At 39.5% G+C, this 18,692-nt stretch overlaps 1 protein-coding gene across 1 annotated transcript; it reads left to right on the top strand.

The window, feature by feature from the left end:
* Nucleotides 1–440: 440 nt before the first annotated feature.
* On the top strand, nt 441–3,787 carry MYF5 (myogenic factor 5). Its single transcript, XM_027543272.1, has 3 exons — nt 441–1,208; nt 2,061–2,136; nt 2,542–3,787. The coding sequence occupies exons 1-3, from the start codon at nt 708–710 to the stop codon at nt 2,730–2,732; spliced, it is 768 nt and encodes a 255-aa protein (XP_027399073.1). The 5' UTR covers nt 441–707; the 3' UTR covers nt 2,733–3,787.
* The last annotated feature ends 14,905 nt before the right edge of the window (nt 3,788–18,692 follow it).

Below are 18,692 nucleotides of genomic sequence, written 5' to 3'. Positions count from 1 at the left end.
AACAGATTAAAAAAAAAAAATCTAGAGCCACTTCATTATTGAAAGTGCCACTTGAAGTTTTTAGCAACTGTTATTTGGCCTAATGGCTGAAAAAATTCCTGACACAACTAAAGTTCACGAAAAAGAGAAATACCTGAAAATAAAGTTGGTCCCTCATGTCTCATATTGGGAAGACGGGTCCGCTTTTGGTGTCAACTAAAATGGGTAGCTGTATTTACCGATTTTCTTTTTAAATGTGAGAGCAATTGTACGAAGTTGGATTTCCTTCGTTGCTTTTGTCTGTGACACCCTCTAAGTGTCCCTTGGTTTAGGTAATCTAAAGAGTGCAAGTAAGCGGATTGGGGAGCCATCACCTCCGCCCCAGCAGAAACGCAGTAAAACCATTAGCGTCAAAAGGGGCAGTAAACAGCGAACTGTCTCTAGAGAAAAGGCGGAGGTTTGCCCAGACAGCCCTGGCGGGGGTTGCGGTGGGATATGCTAATAGTGCGGGGCCACAGGGGCCGGCCTCCCTCCCCCAAGAATATATAAAGAGCCCCAGCCCCAGCGCGGCAGACCCAGGCCGCCAGGCGTCTGCCCTTGTTAATTACCAGAGACACCGACCAGGGAGCTCGGCCCGGGATTTCCCTGCCCTCAGCGGCGCCAGGCTCCGGTTTCTCCCCTATCTATCTCTCTGCTGTCCAGGCCCACCCCTTGCCTCTCTGCAGACGATGGACATGATGGACGGCTGCCAGTTCTCGCCCTCTGAGTACTTCTACGAGGGCTCCTGCATCCCATCCCCCGAGGGCGAGTTCGGGGACGAGTTTGAGCCGCGAGTGGCTGCTTTCGGGGCTCACAAGGCAGACCTGCAAGGCTCAGACGAGGACGAGCACGTGCGAGCACCCACGGGCCACCACCAGGCCGGCCACTGCCTCATGTGGGCCTGCAAAGCATGCAAAAGGAAGTCCACCACCATGGATCGGCGGAAGGCGGCCACCATGCGCGAGCGGAGACGCCTGAAGAAGGTCAACCAGGCTTTCGACACGCTCAAGCGGTGCACCACGACCAACCCTAACCAGAGGCTGCCCAAGGTGGAGATCCTCAGGAATGCCATCCGCTACATTGAGAGTCTGCAGGAGCTGCTAAGGGAACAGGTGGAAAACTACTATAGCCTGCCGGGGCAGAGCTGCTCTGAGCCCACCAGCCCCACCTCAAGTTGCTCTGATGGCATGGTAAGAGATGGCTCTGTACCTGCTAGGACCTTCCCAACTTTTACAAAAATCCTTACATCTCATTTAGACCAGGTGTAGCAACCAGATATTCAGTGGTTACTGGTGGATAGTTGGCTATTGGGGGGCGGGGTTGGGCTCTCCACATCTAGATGAGAAGAGAGATGCCACATTTAGACAGATGCCAGCACACAGACAGCTGTTGAACAGGATTTTGTCCTGACTTCCTACCTACTCTAGGTGCACACTGAAGGAGCAGGTTGTCACTTGAGATAGCTGGCTGTGAATGATCAGTCAGATGTTTTCTCCATTACTCAGTTTATTTCCAGTGTATACTACCAGTGGACCTTGACATACACTAACATCTAAAGGCAACTGTCTGAGGCCTCCACTGTCCCACGGTTTGTAACTGAAGGGAGAAACAAAGAAATGCCTGCATGGCCCCAGCCCCTACTCTGCTGATGCCTGGCTGAAAGATGTTCATGCATTCTTTTCAGAGGGCGTTTGCTCCAACGCTGCCAGGTTTTAATGTGTTTCTGCCTTGGGAAAGTGTTCTCTCTCTGAATTAGTGTGGCTTCCTTCTACTCCAATCCATTTTGCATGGTTAACCCAGTGTACACTGCTGCTGAATTCCACCCTCTTCTTTCTGCTGCCTCTCTCCTCTTCTCCAAGCACAGAGATTGACCTCAGTGCCCTTGCGATTGGTGAGGCTAGCCCTTCCTAAATCAAGGCAATAAAGGTGATTGAGAGTGGTCAGTTTATGGAGCTGGTGGGCAAGCACTGCCTCACCCGAGATTGGAGCACCTTTTGCCAAGACCTGAAAACAAACGCCTTCTTCTGTGTCTTTTATTATAGCCTGAATGTAACAGCCCTATCTGGTCCAGAAAGAGCAGCAGTTTTGACAGCGTCTACTGTCCTGATGTACCAAATGGTAAGAACCAATGACTTCAGAGGAGTTTAAAGACCAGTTCAACTTCAGAATTTAGCCTATCAAAGTAGAGTCTGTTCTTCCATGCAGTACTGGGAAGAGAACAGAATGGTATTTATGGGGGTTTTGGCAGGGCAAAATAAACACACATCTTCTACTCAAAATCCTCCTAATAGATACATCCATGCATATACACACAGACGTGAGCTTTTGCTTGAAATATTACCCAGGTGCTTCTCCACTCCCCAACTTCATCCCCATGAATTGCTAGATATTTGTTGCAAATTTCTACCAGGCTTTCTGTGACCACCTGACCTTTGGGTTTCGAAGGTGCTGACCTGCAGTTTAAGCGGCAGCATAAGCAAGGATTTTTTTTTTTTTTTAATGGTTTTCTCCTTGTGTCCTTAGTATATGCCACGGATAAAAGCTCCTTATCCAGCTTGGATTGCTTATCCAGCATAGTGGATCGGATCACCAACTCAGAGCAACCTGGATTGCCTCTCCAGGATCCAGCCTCTCTCTCCCCAGTTGCCAGCACCGATTCTCAACCTGCAACTCCAGGGGCCTCTAGTTCCAGGCTCATCTATCATGTGCTATGAACTAAAAATCTAGATCAGTTCTGCCAGAAGGCCTATTACACAGGAGGAAGGAGGTACCAAAAACCCCAAAGCAAGACAACCTGTAAATAAACATTTCTTTTCTGTTGTAAATTTGTAAATAGTTATCTTGCCACTTTATAAGAAAGTGTATTTAAAAAGTCATTATTGCAATTTATACTTTCTTTTTTTCTTCTTTTCCTTCATCTTTGCTTTAGATATATAGTTCCAATGATATTATTTCTTATAGGGGCCGTTCATCAAAGGTAGTTTGTTGCAATGCTTAACTTATATATTTTTATAAATATTGCTTATCAAAATATTACCTCTGATGTTTAGTGCTTTTTTTTCTTTAAAACATTAGAATAGATGTAAATCAGTTATAGGGAGTTTTAAATATATTTAACTGTCTTGCTTTTCTCTTTAATCTTTTGATTTATATTGTGTTAAATAAAATATAACAATACTGCCTAATGGTATATATTTTAACATTTCTTATAAGAAATACATTTTTAATCTAAGCACAAAATAGTACTTTGTGGATGATTTCAAGATATAAGAGATTTTTGGAAACTCCACCATAAATAAAATTGTTTAAGTGAGGAAATATTCTGGTTTATGATTTTGTTAAAAGAACCCCCTAATGGAATCGGCAGTCACTGATATGGTGTCTTTAAGGTGGGGCTGAAAGTACTGAGACAGTGGGTTTTGAAGATAAATCTGAATAGCATCTCGCGGACTCAGTTTAGGTCCTGTTGGTGTCACAGATGAAAATACCACATTTCTACTTCAAGCATATTTCAAAGGTGTCTGCTAACTAAAATTTTTCTTTTATCTTAATGTTGTACCATATAACATAAAGTTGTGTGTATGTGGAGCAAAAGTAGAAGGTATTCAGGACAATAACAGATTTTTAAACAAAAAGAATGTACAATATTACATCATTATAATATCTATAGTACATTAGAAATCATGAGTTAAGGTGATATATATCTATTTTCCCAAAAATACCTTGATACATTAGTATATTAATATTGTCAATAAAGTATTTAAAGGTATCGAGTTGTTTTTTCCTATCACTAAAGTGCTGGCATAAGAAAATTTACACAATGTATAGTAAAGTGAAGCAGACTCTAAATTACTTTCTTCCTTTTCACAGCCTTTTTTATTTTATTAATTATATTTTATGATTCTGTGTTGTGTGTGCATGATGGACATGTACCTTTTTGTTTATCACTTAAAAAAATCTCCTTTAGAAATTGAGATGAAAATACAACAATTAAGTGGAAAATTAGGTAGTCAATCATTGGAAGAATTCTCACAAGATTTATTACCTTTGAGAGAGATGAAAAGGAAATATCATTGAAGCATCTGAGTTGGTTGTTCATCTCTATGAGCAGATAAAGATAATTGTCTTCTCCTCTAATCGGTTCAAAATTTCTAAGGGTTTGCAGTTACGTGTAATCATCAGCCAAAGCATATGAACTCTGCTGGAGTTTGGCAGTTGTACTGTTCTCAGGGAGGTTTGCCCTTATTTTTGATATGCTTTTTCTCCTGCTCGTCCAGTCACCAGAGTTAAAAGAATAGACGTTATTCCATAAAGAAAAGGAGAGAAGACAGGATGGGTTCAAAAAATACTGTAGCCACTGTCACTCTGTTAGCAGCATGCCCTGATATGGGATGCTGACTTTTAGCACGCAGATAAGTCTTTCTTTATCCATGATTTGATAATGTGAGGATTTGAAGTAGAAAGAATCCAAGAGGGCATTATAAAGATTCACATATAATTTCAACTTCAGTTTGAGTGATTCATTTCTGTTAAACAGTGTCTCGTACTTCTATGAAGAAATTGGAAGTTTGTTGTTCCTAGTAGAACTAGAAAAAAAGGAACTATCTAAAGACTTTTTTTTAAGTTCAATTTTAAAACACATGACCATATTGTTGCATTTTAAAAAAGTAAGCAGAAAAGCTATGTAATTTTTAATTCAAGTGAATAAAAATTAATTTTACTACCAAACCCCAGTTGCTTGCAAATGTACTTGATATTCTCAGTTAATATAATAATGCCTCAAAGTATTTAGTTTTTCAGTGCTCTGGATTCAGTACAGATGGTGATCAATGTATGATTAAAGACAATACTTTCCATGATAGCTTTGCTTAATTAATCTCATTTCCAGTGGACTAACGGTGAAGGCTGGTATCTGCTCAGTAAACAGCTCAGCACAACACACATCACATCCAGTCATATATACTTTTTGACAAGGGCCTTTGGGAGTTCGTTACAGTAATCCAGACCCAGAAAAATCTTCCCTTCTCCAACAAAGTAGGGGAGAAGAGCAGAGAAACAGTGATAGTGACAAAATATTCAAGTAAGGACAGGATTTTGCCATCTTACAAATTCCTTGGAGTGAACAGGTGGGCTGCCACTAAGACTACATCAGACCCACCTCCATTGGTGGAAAACATGCCACTGACAGTCAATTTATAGGAAAACAAGGAAAATATTCCCTTTCCCATTTGTAGTCTGATTGGGAGGGGGTTCTCTGGAAATGAGAGTCAAAAGAGATTGCTTTCTCCTTATGCCTATGAAATGCAAGTTCACTGGGCTACATAGTAAAACTGAGTCCAGTGAGGTTATGGAAATTGGGAAGTACTATTTGGAAGCAAGCTGTTATATAGATCAAGGTGTCTTGATTGCTCCTATTTTTTTTTTCATCTGAAAAATGCAAGTCAGATAAAATTATTGGCTCTATTATGGCCCTAAATTCTTCATTAAGGTGGCATTCCTAATCTGAGAGTGGTATTTCCTGAAATTCTCTATTTGAGGTTACAACAGTTACTAGATTAATGAAGTAATTCAATTCTCTGACTTTCAGAGGTGGTATTTCTGGGAATGGTATTAGAGTACAGCTATTTGTAACTTCAGAAAAGCCCTGCTCAAATGGCAAAGTATCCCTGAAAATATCACCACTGAATATTCCCACACTGTCACAAAAAGCACAGAACATCAAATCTATTTCTTTAAGAATTCTGGTTTGATTTTAGTAGACTAATGATTTAATTGTTTAACACAGCACATTTGCTGAGCAAAGGATCTAAAATTTAATGCAAAGTCTAAACTGGGTCTAAAATTATTAACGTATTGCTCTCCTTTTAATTTTACTTGCCACGATGATAGCTTATGATAACACTAATAGTTGTCACTAAAATTGTTATAGCATTAAAATCTTATAAAAATAATCCATTGTAAAGGGAAAGCCAAATCTTACCTCCTTTTATGCTACTTAATTCCCTTCTTTACAGATTAAGCAAACACTAATGATAAACCAGCAACTAAAAATTACTGAGTGTGTATTACTATGCAAGTAAAGAAATAGAGGCTTATGGATTTTAATGTTTTCCCAAGAAGACTCTATTTGGGCCTCTTCATAGAACATACTCTAGGAGGCTCAGGTGGAAATCACAAGGCACCTTAAGATCTAGCATGGAAAGTCCCAGAAAATTATGTCTATTGCATTCTTCTGGTCAAGAAAGTTACTAAAGTCAACCAAGAATCACTGAGAAGCAAACTAAACTCCACTTTCAATGGATGAAGTGGTAATGAATCTGTGTCCATATTTAATCTACCATAATGACTAGGATATACTTGCAGTCACAATTTTGTTACCATTCTCCCATTCTACTGATGGGAATCTGGCTCTGCCTCTATCACTCTCCATTGTCGTTACAACCTTCAAAATAATTAGACTGTTCCAACCCTGGGCAAGCTTATCCTTCAGCCCCGATGTCTTCCCTCATCTTTAGACCTGTATATCCAACTACATATCCAACTGATCTTTAGATTCTTAATATCTCTTGAATGTCTCAATGTTACCTCCAGGTAAACACATTCCAAATTAAGCTCATGCTGTTCTACTCTGTCTCTACATCTTAACCTGGTGCCCTGTCAGTGGTGATTCTCTCAGTGAATGACAGATATCACCAGTCATACAAACATGGAACTTAGGACATACTCCTGATATTTCAATCTCCCTTCAGTTCAGTTCAGTTCAGTCGCTCAGCCGTGTCCGACTCTTTGCGACCTCATGAATCGCAGCACGCCAGGCCTCCCTGTCCATCACCAACTCCCAGAGTTCACCCAGACTCATGTCCATCGAGTCGGTGATGGCATCCAGCCATCTCATCCTCTGTCGTCCCCTTCTCCTCCTGCCCCCAATCCCTCCCAGCATCAGAGTCTTTTCCAATGAGTCAACTCTTCGCATGAGATGGCCAAAGTACTGGAGTTTCAGCTTTAGAATCATTCCTTCCAAAGAACGCCCGGGACTGATCTCCTTTAGAATGGACTGGTTGGATCTCCTTGCAGTCCAAGGGACTCTTAAGAGTCTTCTCCAACACCGCAGTTCAAAAGCATCAATTCTTTGGCACTCAGCTTTCTTCACGGTCCAACTCTCACATCCATACATGACCACTGGAAAAACCATAGCCTTGACTAGATGAAACTTTGTTGGCAATGTAATGTCTCTGCTTTTGAATATGCTATCTAAGTTGGTCATAACTTTCCTTCCAAGGAGCAATCTCCCTTACCTCTTGTCTAATTCATTACAAAATCCTGTAAAATTATTCTCCTTAAATACCTCTCAAATCTCTCTCCTCAATCCAAAGTATGGCTATTTTGATCCAGGAATATCATAAGACTTTAACCTGTCCCCCATAACTTCCCTGGATCCCTCATTTCTGGGGACAGCATGCGAGTCTGTCCTTGGGGACTATCCCTTTCCTCTCCTCAGGCCATGTAGTTCAGGTGGGATTGATTGTACCTAGTGAGCCTGACCATGAGTGTGTCCTTGACCATACGATTATTCCATGAATGGATGTGTGACCAAGTTGTTCAGTAAGTGTCAGTCCTGAAATATTTGCTGGAACTGTAGGGGGAAAGTCCTATTTTTGCTAGGGAAATAATATGAGAGTTTTTTTCTCTAGGCTGAAGTTTCCATGTCACTCCAGTAGAAGAGATGCTGCCTAAAAATAAAGTCAAGGCAACAGAAATCAGACCTATGATGTAAAGTGATATACTCCTGAAAACATTATTAAGTATATGGATTGCAAAATGCCTGAATATCTGCTGGTGATCATGCTTTAAAAGTTTGGTGCCAACAAAAATCTTTTTTTTAAAAAAAAGTATGAGTAGGAGCTTTGTTAACTGAAACAAAAAATCTTGCATAATGTCATTCTTTGATCTTTGACTACATACTGCAGTCTTGGAAGAAAAGCAACGACAAGCCTAAGACAGGGTATTAAAAAGAAGAGACATCATTTTGACGACAAAGATCCATATAGTCAAAGCTGTGGTTTTTCCAGGAGTCATGTACAGATGTGAATTGGGCCATAAAGAAGGCTGAGCACTGAAGAATTGATGCTTTCAAACAGGTGCTGGAGAAGACTCTTGAGAGTCCCTTGGACTGCAAGGAGATCAAACCAGTCAATCCTAAAAGGAAATCAACCCTGAGTATTCACTAGAAGGACTGATGCTGAAGCTTAAGCTCCAATACTTTGGCCACCTGATGCAAAGAGCTAACTCACTGGAAAAGACCCTGATGCTGGGAAAGATTGAGCCAAGAGGAGAAGGGGGCCACAAAGGATGGGATGGTTGGATGGCATCATTGACTTAATAGACATGAGTTTGAACAAACTCTGGGAGATGGTGAAGTACAGGGAAGCCTGGGTGCTGCAGTCTGTGGTGTTACAAAGCGTCGGACAGGACTGCATGACTGAACAACATACTGCAGCCAGAGCAACCATCTCAGAATACTCATCCGATCATGTCCAGCATCCCCCTTCCCCTCCCAGCTTACCGAATTTAGGATTTGCACAGAACATGCTCGTTAACATGACCCTCAAGCTTGCATGTGTCCATATTCTGTTTACCTCTCTAGCACTACCTTTTTCTGGTCAACTCCTTGCTGTCTCTACTCCAGCCACACAGGAGACTTCTCAGTCACTACATTCCCTCTTGCCAAAGCCACTCTGCACACTGTCTGCAGGGCTCCTTTCACTTCCACTTCTAGCCCATTCCCACTCCTTTCAGATCTCAACTCAGGCATCAAGTCTAAGCAAGATCTTCTTGAATTCTTTCACGGTATCAAGTCCTCTTGCTCTAGGATCTCAAAATACTATATACCTCTTCTCTGTCACATGTTTCAGAACTGCAATTGTATATTAATTTCTGTGATTACTACCATTTGTTTCCTCCACCTTAAGAGCAAGGACCTGTTCTTGCTCAACCCTGAACTATGTGAGATTGATGTTGGTGAAGGTTTTGTTGCTGTGCAATGCATCCTTAATTTTCGAACTCTCTTTGCAATTCCTTAACATTATTCTCTATTTTTCTGCTGTTCTTTTAGTTTTCTGTTTTATGTCAGTTTCTTATACTGACCTCTCTTATGCTGGCCAGTCTTCAGATATTTATTTCTTATGGTTCTATTGCGTGTCCTCTTTTCTTTTGGTTCACTGTGGACCTTTCCTACCTACCTGTTCTTTTGGTAGAGATGCTTCTACAATTGCTTCAGCCATTCATCTCCTAAGGGAAGCTGCCCCACATGCATCCTGCTTGTCCTAGTTATCCTTATTAGTAATTGTCAGTCAGGGATGTGGATCTTATGCGAGGGTAACCAAGCAAAAGACTGACCAGCATTTATGAAGTGCATAGTTTGATCTCAATACCGCACTGAGATAAACAAATACTTATTGTCCTGAGTTCAGACTAAGAAAAATAAATCACCATTTAATAGTGGGAACTAAACTGAAAGGTCATGGTGTTGATGGGACTGGAGAGTTTCTGACAGGCCATTCTCAGGATGAAATTATGGGACAATCTGAGTTAAGTAAACCAGAGAAGCCAAGTGGTAGTGGGATACAGTGAACACAGAAACAGAACTATTTCTGACCTTCATGAGGCCTGGGCAACAGTTGAAGTTGATTCCCACCTAATTAGCTGAGGGGACTTAAGTAAGTTACTTAGATTCTCAAAAGCTGTTTACTTGCTTATAAGTGAAGTCGCTCAGTCGTGTCCAGCTCTTTGTGACCCCATTGACTATAGCCTACCAGGCTCCTCCGTCCATGGGATTTTCCAGGCAAGAATACTGGAGTGGGTTAACATTTCCTTCTCCAGGGGATCTGCCCAACCCAGGGATCGAACCTGGGTCTCCCGCATTGTAGGCAGACACTTTTACCATCTGAGACACCAGGGAAGTCCCGTACTCACTTATAGATATGTATAATAATAGAATAAATCACAAGAATTTTTGTGAGAATTACATGACATAAGGCATACAAATGCAGTAGGAAATGGCAACCCACTTCACTATCCGTGCCAGGAAAATTCAATAGACAGAGGAGCCAGGTGGGCTACAGTCCCCGGGATTGCAAAGAGTTGGACACAACTGAGCGACTGGAAAAGATTGAAGGAAGGAGAAGGGGACAACAGAGGATGAGATGGTTGGATGGCGTCATCGACTCAATGGACATGAGTTTAAGTAAGCTCCAGGAGTTGTTGATGGACAGGGAAGCCTGGCGTGCTGCAATCCATGGGGTTGCAAAGAGTCAGACATGACTGAGCAACTGAAATTAACTGAGCAACTGACCATGCAAAAGGCATACAAAATGCTTAGTTGAGTGCCTAACACATAACACAAACTCAAAAAAATGGTAATAAAATAAAAAGTATAATGATTGAGACTTAGCATGAAGACTCATAAATGCTTAATGTGGGGATCTTTAGAATTATCTTGATTCCAGAGAAGTCCTCCTGCTTTAGTGACCATTGGCTCAAGAGAAAGTGAAAGTCACTCAGTCATGTCCGACTCTTTGCAACCCCATAGACTATACAGTACATGGAATTCTCCAGGTGAGAACACGGAGTGGGTAGCCTGTGCCTTCTCCAGGGAATCTTCCCAATCCAGGGATCAAACCCAGGTTTCCCACATTGCAGGTGGATTCTTTACCAGCTGAGCCACTAGCCATCATAGTCAACAAGATTCTGAAATGCAGTACTTGGATGCAATCTCAAAAACAACAGAATGATCTCTGTTCATTTCCAAGGCAAACCATTCAATATCACAGTAATCCAAGTCTATGACGCAACCAGTAACACTGAAGAAGCTGGAGTCGAACAGTTCTATGAAGAACTATAAGACCTTCTAGAAGTAATGCCCAAAACAGGTGTCCTTTTCATTATAGGGGACTGGAATGCAAAAGTAGGAAATCAAGAGATACCTGAAATAACAGGCAAATTTGGCCTTGTAGTACAAAACAAAGCAGGGCAAAGCTAACAAAGTTTTGCCAAGAGAATGCACTGGTCATAGCAAACACCCTCTTCCAACAACACAAGAGACGACTCTGGGATTTCCCTGGTGGTCCAGTGGTTGAGACTTCACCTTCCAATGCAGGGGGTGCAGGTTCGTTCCCTGATTGGGAAGCTAAGATCCCACATGCCTCATGGCCAAAAACCAAAGCATAAAACAAGAAATATTGTAACAATTTCAATAAAAACTTTAAAAAAAAAAAAAAAGAGACGACTCTACACATGGACATCACCAGATGGTTAACACTGAAATCAGATTGATTACATTCTTTGCAGCCAAAGATTTAGAAGCTCTATACAGTCAGCAAAAACAAGACCAGGAGCTAACTGTGGCCAGATCATGAACTCCTTATTGCCAAATTCAGACTTAAATTGAAGAAAGTAGGGAAAACCACCAGACCATTCAGATATGACCTAAATCAAATCCCTTACGATTATACAGTGGAAGTGAGAAATAGATTCAAGGGGTTAGATCTGATAAGAGTGCCTGAAGAACTATGGACGGAGGTTCGTGACACTACAGGAGGCAGTGATAAAGACCATCCCCAAGAAAAAGATGCAAAAAGGCAAAATGGTTGTCTGAGGAGGCCTTAAAAATAGCTGAGAAAAGAACAGAAGTGAAAGCCAAAGGAGAAAAGGAGAGATATACCCATTTGAATGCAGAGTTCCAAAGAATAGCAAGGAGAGATAAGATAGCCTTCCTCAGTGATCATTGCAAAGAAATAGAGGAAAACAATAGAATGGGAAAGACTAGAGATCTCTTCAAGAAAATGAGAGATACCAAGGGAACATTTCATGCAAAAATGGGCTGAATAAAGGACAGAAATGGTATGGACCTAACAGAAGCAGAAGATACTAAGAAGGGTGGTAAGAATACACAGAAGAGCTATACAAAAAAAGATCTTCATGACCCAGATAACCATGGTGGTGGGATCACCCACCTAAAGCCAGACATCCTGGAATGCAAAGTCAAGTGGGCCTTAGGAAGCATCACTACAAAGCAAGTGGAGGTGATGGAATTCCAGTTAAGCTACTTCAAAGCCTAAAAGATGATGCTGTGAAAGTGTTGCACTCAATATGCCAGCAAATTTGGAAAACTCAGCAGTGGCCACAGGACTGGAAAAGGTCAGTTTTCATTCCAATCCCAAAGAAAGGCAATGCCAAAGAATAATCAAGTGAAGTCGCTCAGTCATGTCCAATTCTTTGTGACCCCACATACTGTAGCCCACCAGGCTCCTCCACCCATGGAATTTTCCAGGCAAGAGTACTAGGGTGGGTTGCCATTGAAAGAATGTTCAAACTAAAGCACAACTGCACTCATCTCACATGCTAGCAAAGCAATGCTCAAAATTCTCCAAGCCAGGCTTCAATAGGATGTGAACCGTGAACTTCCAGATGTTCAAGCTGGATTTAGAAAAGGCAGAGGAACCAGAGATCAAATTGCCAACATCCATTGGATCATCAAAAAAGCAAGAAAGTTCTAGAAAAACAACTCCTGTTTTATTGACTATGCCAAAGCCTTTGACTGTGTGGATCACAACAAACTGTGGAAAATTCTGAAAGAGATGGGAATACCAGACCACTTGACCTGCCTCTTGAAAAATCTGTATTCAGGTCAAGAAGCAACAGTTAGAACTGGACATGGAACAACAGACTGGTTCCAAATAGGAAAAGGAGTATGTCAAGGCTGTATATTGTCACCCTGCTTATTTAACTTATAGGCAGAGTACAGCATGCGAAATGCTGGGCTGGATGAAGCATAGGCTGGGATCAAGACTGCTGGGAGAAATATCAATAACCTCAGATATGCAGATGACATACTTATGGCAGAAAGTGAAGAAGAATTAAAGAGCCTCTTGCAGAAAGTGAAACAGGAGGGTGGAAAAAGTTGGTTAAAATTCAACATTCAAAAAATTAAGATCATAGAATCTGGCCCCATCACTTCATGTCAAATAGATGGGGAAACAATGGAAACAGTGACAGACTTTATTTTTTTGAGGGGGGGTCCAAAATCACTGCAGATGGTGACTGCAGCCATGAAATTAAAAGACGCTTCCTCCTTGGAAGGAAAGCTATGACCAACCTAAACAGCATATTAAAAAGCAGAGATGTTACTTTGCCAACAAAGGTCCATCTAGTCAAAGCCATAGTTTTTCCAGTAGTCATGTATGGATGTGAGAATTGGACTATGAAGAAAGCTGAGTGCTGAAAAATTGATGCTTTTGAACTGTGGTGTTGGAGAAGACCCTTGAGAATCACTTGAACTGTAAGGAGATTCAACCAGTCCATCCTAAAGGAAATCAGTCCTGAATATTCACTGGAAGGACTGATGTTGAAGCTGAAACTCCAATCCTTTGGCCACCTGATTCAAAGAACTGACTCACTAGAAAAGACTCTGATGCTGGGAAAGATTGAAGGCAGCAGGAGATGGGGCCAACAGAGGATGAAATGGTTGGATGCCATCACTGACTCTATGGACATTAGTTTGAGTAAGCTCCGGGAGTTGGTGATGGACAGGGAAGCCTGGCGTGCTGCCATCAATGGGGTCGCAAAGTCGGAGTCGACTGAGCGACTGAACTAACTAGCTGAAGTGATTCCTTTACTTTTCATGTGCCATATATGTGCTACATTGAGTGGATCTGCAAATGAAAGAATCAATAAAACATTCTCCATGTATTAATCTACAAATTTTTCTTCAGAAGGCCATTCATATATTCAGTGAACAACAGACTCTCTCTCAATGGCAATCTCAACATGGACAAAACTGAACTTCTCTTTTACGCCTGCATATCCTATTTCATTTTATGGTACCACATGCATAAGAAAGTGTGCCAGAAATTTTAGAATTTTTTTGTTTCCTCCAGTCCCCTCAAAACAATTAATTTAGTTTCTCTAGATCATAATGCAAAAAGAAATTGTTAAAATTATAGTAGTGGCAGTAGAAACAATAATGTATTTCCATAATAATAAGCATAATTTCCCACACTATACTTTATTAAAGTAGTTGCCTACACATAGTGGAACAGGATTCCTTTTCTCCTCAAAAAGTTACAAACTGGACAGTTTATAATCAACATATTTTAGGGTAAGTATTAAATGTAAATGAAGTTTAAGAAGGAACATTTATTCATTACTTTTTTCCTACTAGAAATTGAATTTTACATGGATTTTTGATGTTGATCATGAGTAGATAAAAAATAATTACCTCCATTAGATATATTAACAGATATCTAAGTCTGATGCACAAAATATATAACTAAGCATAAAAACAGCTCACAGAGTTGAGTATTATCCACTCAAGGCTACAGATGAGGGAGGGCTTACACACAGAGAGGTAAATAACATGATAATTTATAAGCAGAGTTGTTGGAAATTATTACATTCCTATGAAGCAACTAGAATTCAGTGAAAACCTGAGGCAAGGCAAAAGGCTCTTGAACAAGTTACTAAGATCTTGAAACTGGTGTTTTAGTATTCTGGTTTGTTTGGAATGAACAGACTGTAAAGTTAAGAGAACTAATTAACAGGATACTGTAATAGCCCAGGCATGAGGGAACATTTCCTTTAGCCCTTGCTGAGTTGTCCAGCACAAGGGTGGTGGTGGGGTTCTCAATGAAAACTGTCGACTGATTGAACCACTGAGGTTGTGTCTGCATGATGCCAAACATCTGGATATAAAGACTAAAATCCAGTCATCCAGATGGTAAGGTTACATGATACATCACCATCAAACATTTAGAACTTTTAACTGATCGACCGCCCTTCTTATTTTTCATCCAGACAAACAGCATTGAGTTAACTCAGCTTGAGCATTTACCAATCATTATTCCTTGCTTTTTTTTTTTTTTTTTTAATTAGGGAATGGTTACTCAGGTTGCCAATGCTGATGAATCATTAAAATAGGAATAGTGGTAAACAGGTGAACACCGAACTAAATGAGAACTAGTAAACAGTGAAGAAAGTAAAAGCTTCATATGATCAGAGATGCATTTTAAATACTATTTGTTGTGGATGTGCTCTTTTTATTTGAAAAATTTTCATTGGGGTGGGTGTCTCAGGCTTACAGCATTTCAGCTAAGTAACTATTATTTTTTCACATCAAAGCTAACTCCTTGAAAATATTTCACAGACAATTAAACGTTAACACTCTCCTTCTGTGCACAGTTAAAATGATATAAAAACGAAGCACTGCAGTATCATATTCAGTTCACTAAAAGTAGATTTTATCCTCCTAAATAACTAATTTGAATATAATAATGTATTATAATAATAATGTATAATATATTTTTGAAAGATAATAATGTATTTTTGAAATGCCAACTTTGATAAAATCATTTCTGTAATTAAGTAATGATAACAGAAACATACCTTTGTTCTTTGAAAACTGTCCCCAAACTAAATATAACTTGAAAATAAAGATGTTAGTTTATCATTGAAGACAGTGACTTTGAAAAATATTCATTCTATGTCCAAATGCTAACCTGACTTGTAAGTCAAAGTTTGAGTAAAACAACTGGCAAGCTGTGTGTTTTGTGTGGTGATAAAGAAACTGATTGATATGGAGTTGGCCATTTTTTCTTTCTTGAAGAAATTACTGATTTTAAAGTTACTTTTTCAATCACTTGGTTGGCTTTACATTTTGTGAACAGGGGTAATACTATCTTGGAAGATAAAACTTTCTACACAGGAAAGTGACAAAGAATTGAGATGACTTCCTGGATAACAATACCCACAACTCCACTGATTTAAGCTGTCAATACTTTGTGGAAGGAATGTGAGTTTGTGGCTAAAGAATACTAAAAGTATGTGGGTTTTGAATTTTTTGCTACTAGGTTATGAGTTCTCCCAGTGCAGAACTATTCTGTTTATCCCCAGCACTTGGACTAGCTTCAGGCATATAAAGAGTATAAAATAAAAGCTCATTAAAGTTCTGTATTCTCATATTAATCTGTATTCTTGTGCAGAACCTCTACTGGAGGAATTCAAACTTCTTCCCGTATCTAATTGTAGATCAGAACATCTATCCTGTTTTACGTGTTATAATCTCTTTCAGAAAGACAGGATATATGACACGAATAGTCTCATACAAATTTAGAATCAACTCAACATGAAGAAATGAGTATCTGCTACAAAGACATCTCTTTACAATCACAGGCTTAATAACAGAGCAAGAAATAATTGCATAAGAACAGTCTGCCAACATTTAAATGGCAGAAAGAAACGTTTATAAAGTTACATGAAGAGTTTTGAAAGTCTTCAGGCTTGCTATGCTGGAAGGATAAATGTCTTTTATATTGACAAACTGGCAACTCAAAGCATCTAAAAGCCCTTTCAGAATTACATATAAACACGAATCATTTCACCCACCTCTAGGCTGGAATGTGACAGCTGGTTTAAGTAAGCATAGCAACACCACACAACAATGTCAAACAGGATGAATGGCTTAACCAATCAAAAATAGAGCATCAAAGTAAAACTGCTCAAATTAGACTTCTGGCCAGGCAAAAAGGTTAAGTGTTCTGTACTGGTATAAAGTCTCCAGTTGATGACCACGAAAGGCATCTTGGTATAACCAACTCAATTCATGATGTGATTCAACAGCTCAAGAAGTCTTTAGTACTATCACATGGAAACTCTTTGTGGTTTTCTGATCCCACATAAAGAATGTAGAAAGATATGTGTATGGTAGTTAAGGGAATGACCTGTGAAGTAAGAGTGACTTTGGATGAGTCACAAGTTGCTAGCTTATAAGTTGATCAAGCTACATTCCCTGTGTTTTATACTCCTCAGTCATAACAGAGTTCTTAACACCCATTTCTACAAGCTGTTTTTAAGGTTAGTTATAGATATACATGGAGAAGGCAATGGCACCCCACTCTAGTACAATCCCATGGATGGAGGATCCTGGTAGGCTGTGGTCCATGGGGTCACGAACAGTCTGACACTGAGCGACTTCGCTTTCACTTTTCACTTTCACACATTGGAGAAGGAAATGGCAACCCACTCCAGTGTTCTTGCCTGGAGAAACCCAGGGACGGGGGAGCCTGGTGGGCTGCCGTCTAAGGGGTCGCACAGAGTCGGACATGACTGAAGCGACTTAGCAGCAGCACCAGCATAGATATACGTGTATTAGCTCTGAAATCAATTCTTAGTATATAGAACACATACCATACATGGAAAAGATTGTTTTGCCTGTTAATACTCAGCAAAATTCATACAAAATGCCTGGGATTTTGAAAATTATTTCCTAATACACTAAATTATTCTTAACCTAGGGATCTGACAAGTTGTTGGTAGCTTGATTTAACTTAAGACATTACAGCACTAGAGATAGATTAAAATAAATACCATAGCCAGAAGTTATATTTATGTGGAACCAGAGAAAATATAAGCATACTGATTTTTTTCCTTTTTTTTCCTGCCTAGCAACAAATATTTAATCAAAATTCCAAGGTAAATTGTTTCAAGCTCAGTTTGACAAACTCTAGAGTTTTCAAACAGATACTACTGTTTAAATAGGAAGTTACATAATGTTATATAAGTTACTTAAATAAACTAACCAAAATCACTGTTCCTTTTATTTTGATTAGTTTACAAATTCTAATTAAATCTTATTTTCATAACTCCAGAGACTATATCTCCTCCATTCCATCTTCTTTCTAAACTTTGGCCTTCATTCTTCAAGTGAATAACTGAAGATAGAATTTTAAAATGTTTTCACAGTATAAATTCTGAAATATGAACAAATATGTGAGCATATGATACAAAAGTGCTAAAAAACTAGTTCCTAATAATCCTTAGAGAAAAATATCTGAGTTATATACGGAAATAATATACCAGTGATTGGTATATTGCAGTCACAGTTTTCTTCAATCCACCTATGTTAATATGGCTATTTCACCATACGTGGAAATATCAATCTTAACTCTTCTTGCTCAAGTATGGTAGGCAAAATCACCCCTTCTGAAGTCAAGGTATAACAAAAGTAGAGTGGCAAGACTTAGAGCTTGCTGAAACGAAAATGCATAGGATTCTAACTATTAGTATAATCCTCTCCGGAGGTTAATTCATAAAATCATGGCTATCAAGTTTCCTGTGTTATATTTACTGTGGCATTTGGGAACACTGACAAAGGGTTGAGTATCTCCGGTATGCCCATTCTAGCTTTACTCACTGAGCCATATCACTTGCTGGTCAGTTATATAAAAGATTTCTATTTTTATGGGTGGTATTTTTTTCAATTACTTTATGTATTAGCTCCCAGTAAATGTTCAGTCAAAAGGAATGGCAGTTTATAGAATGTTACAAACTCCTCCATGCCATACTTGTACTATATATTCTAAGTATTAATGTACAAAGAATGACATATGTTCTGATGAAGGAACTATGAATTTAATTGCTTCGTTATTTTTTACTTATTAGTTTTTTTCCAAGTCTTCTAAATAGACACTTTAATAAAGAAACCATACCAGTGCATAACAACCTATATAAACTCTTCTTATATCAATATTACCCAATCTGTTATTAGATCTGACCCAAAGAAGGAAGGGTTGGGATGGATTGGGAGAGCAGGAAGGTGTATATGAAGGATACTTAGCAGACTT

The sequence above is a fragment of the Bos indicus x Bos taurus genome, chromosome 5 (genome assembly GCF_003369695.1).
Source record: "Bos indicus x Bos taurus breed Angus x Brahman F1 hybrid chromosome 5, Bos_hybrid_MaternalHap_v2.0, whole genome shotgun sequence".
NCBI lineage: Eukaryota > Metazoa > Chordata > Mammalia > Artiodactyla > Bovidae > Bos > Bos indicus x Bos taurus.
The sequence above is the reverse complement of the archived record's forward strand: the minus strand, read 5'-3'. Positions and strand labels throughout refer to the sequence as shown.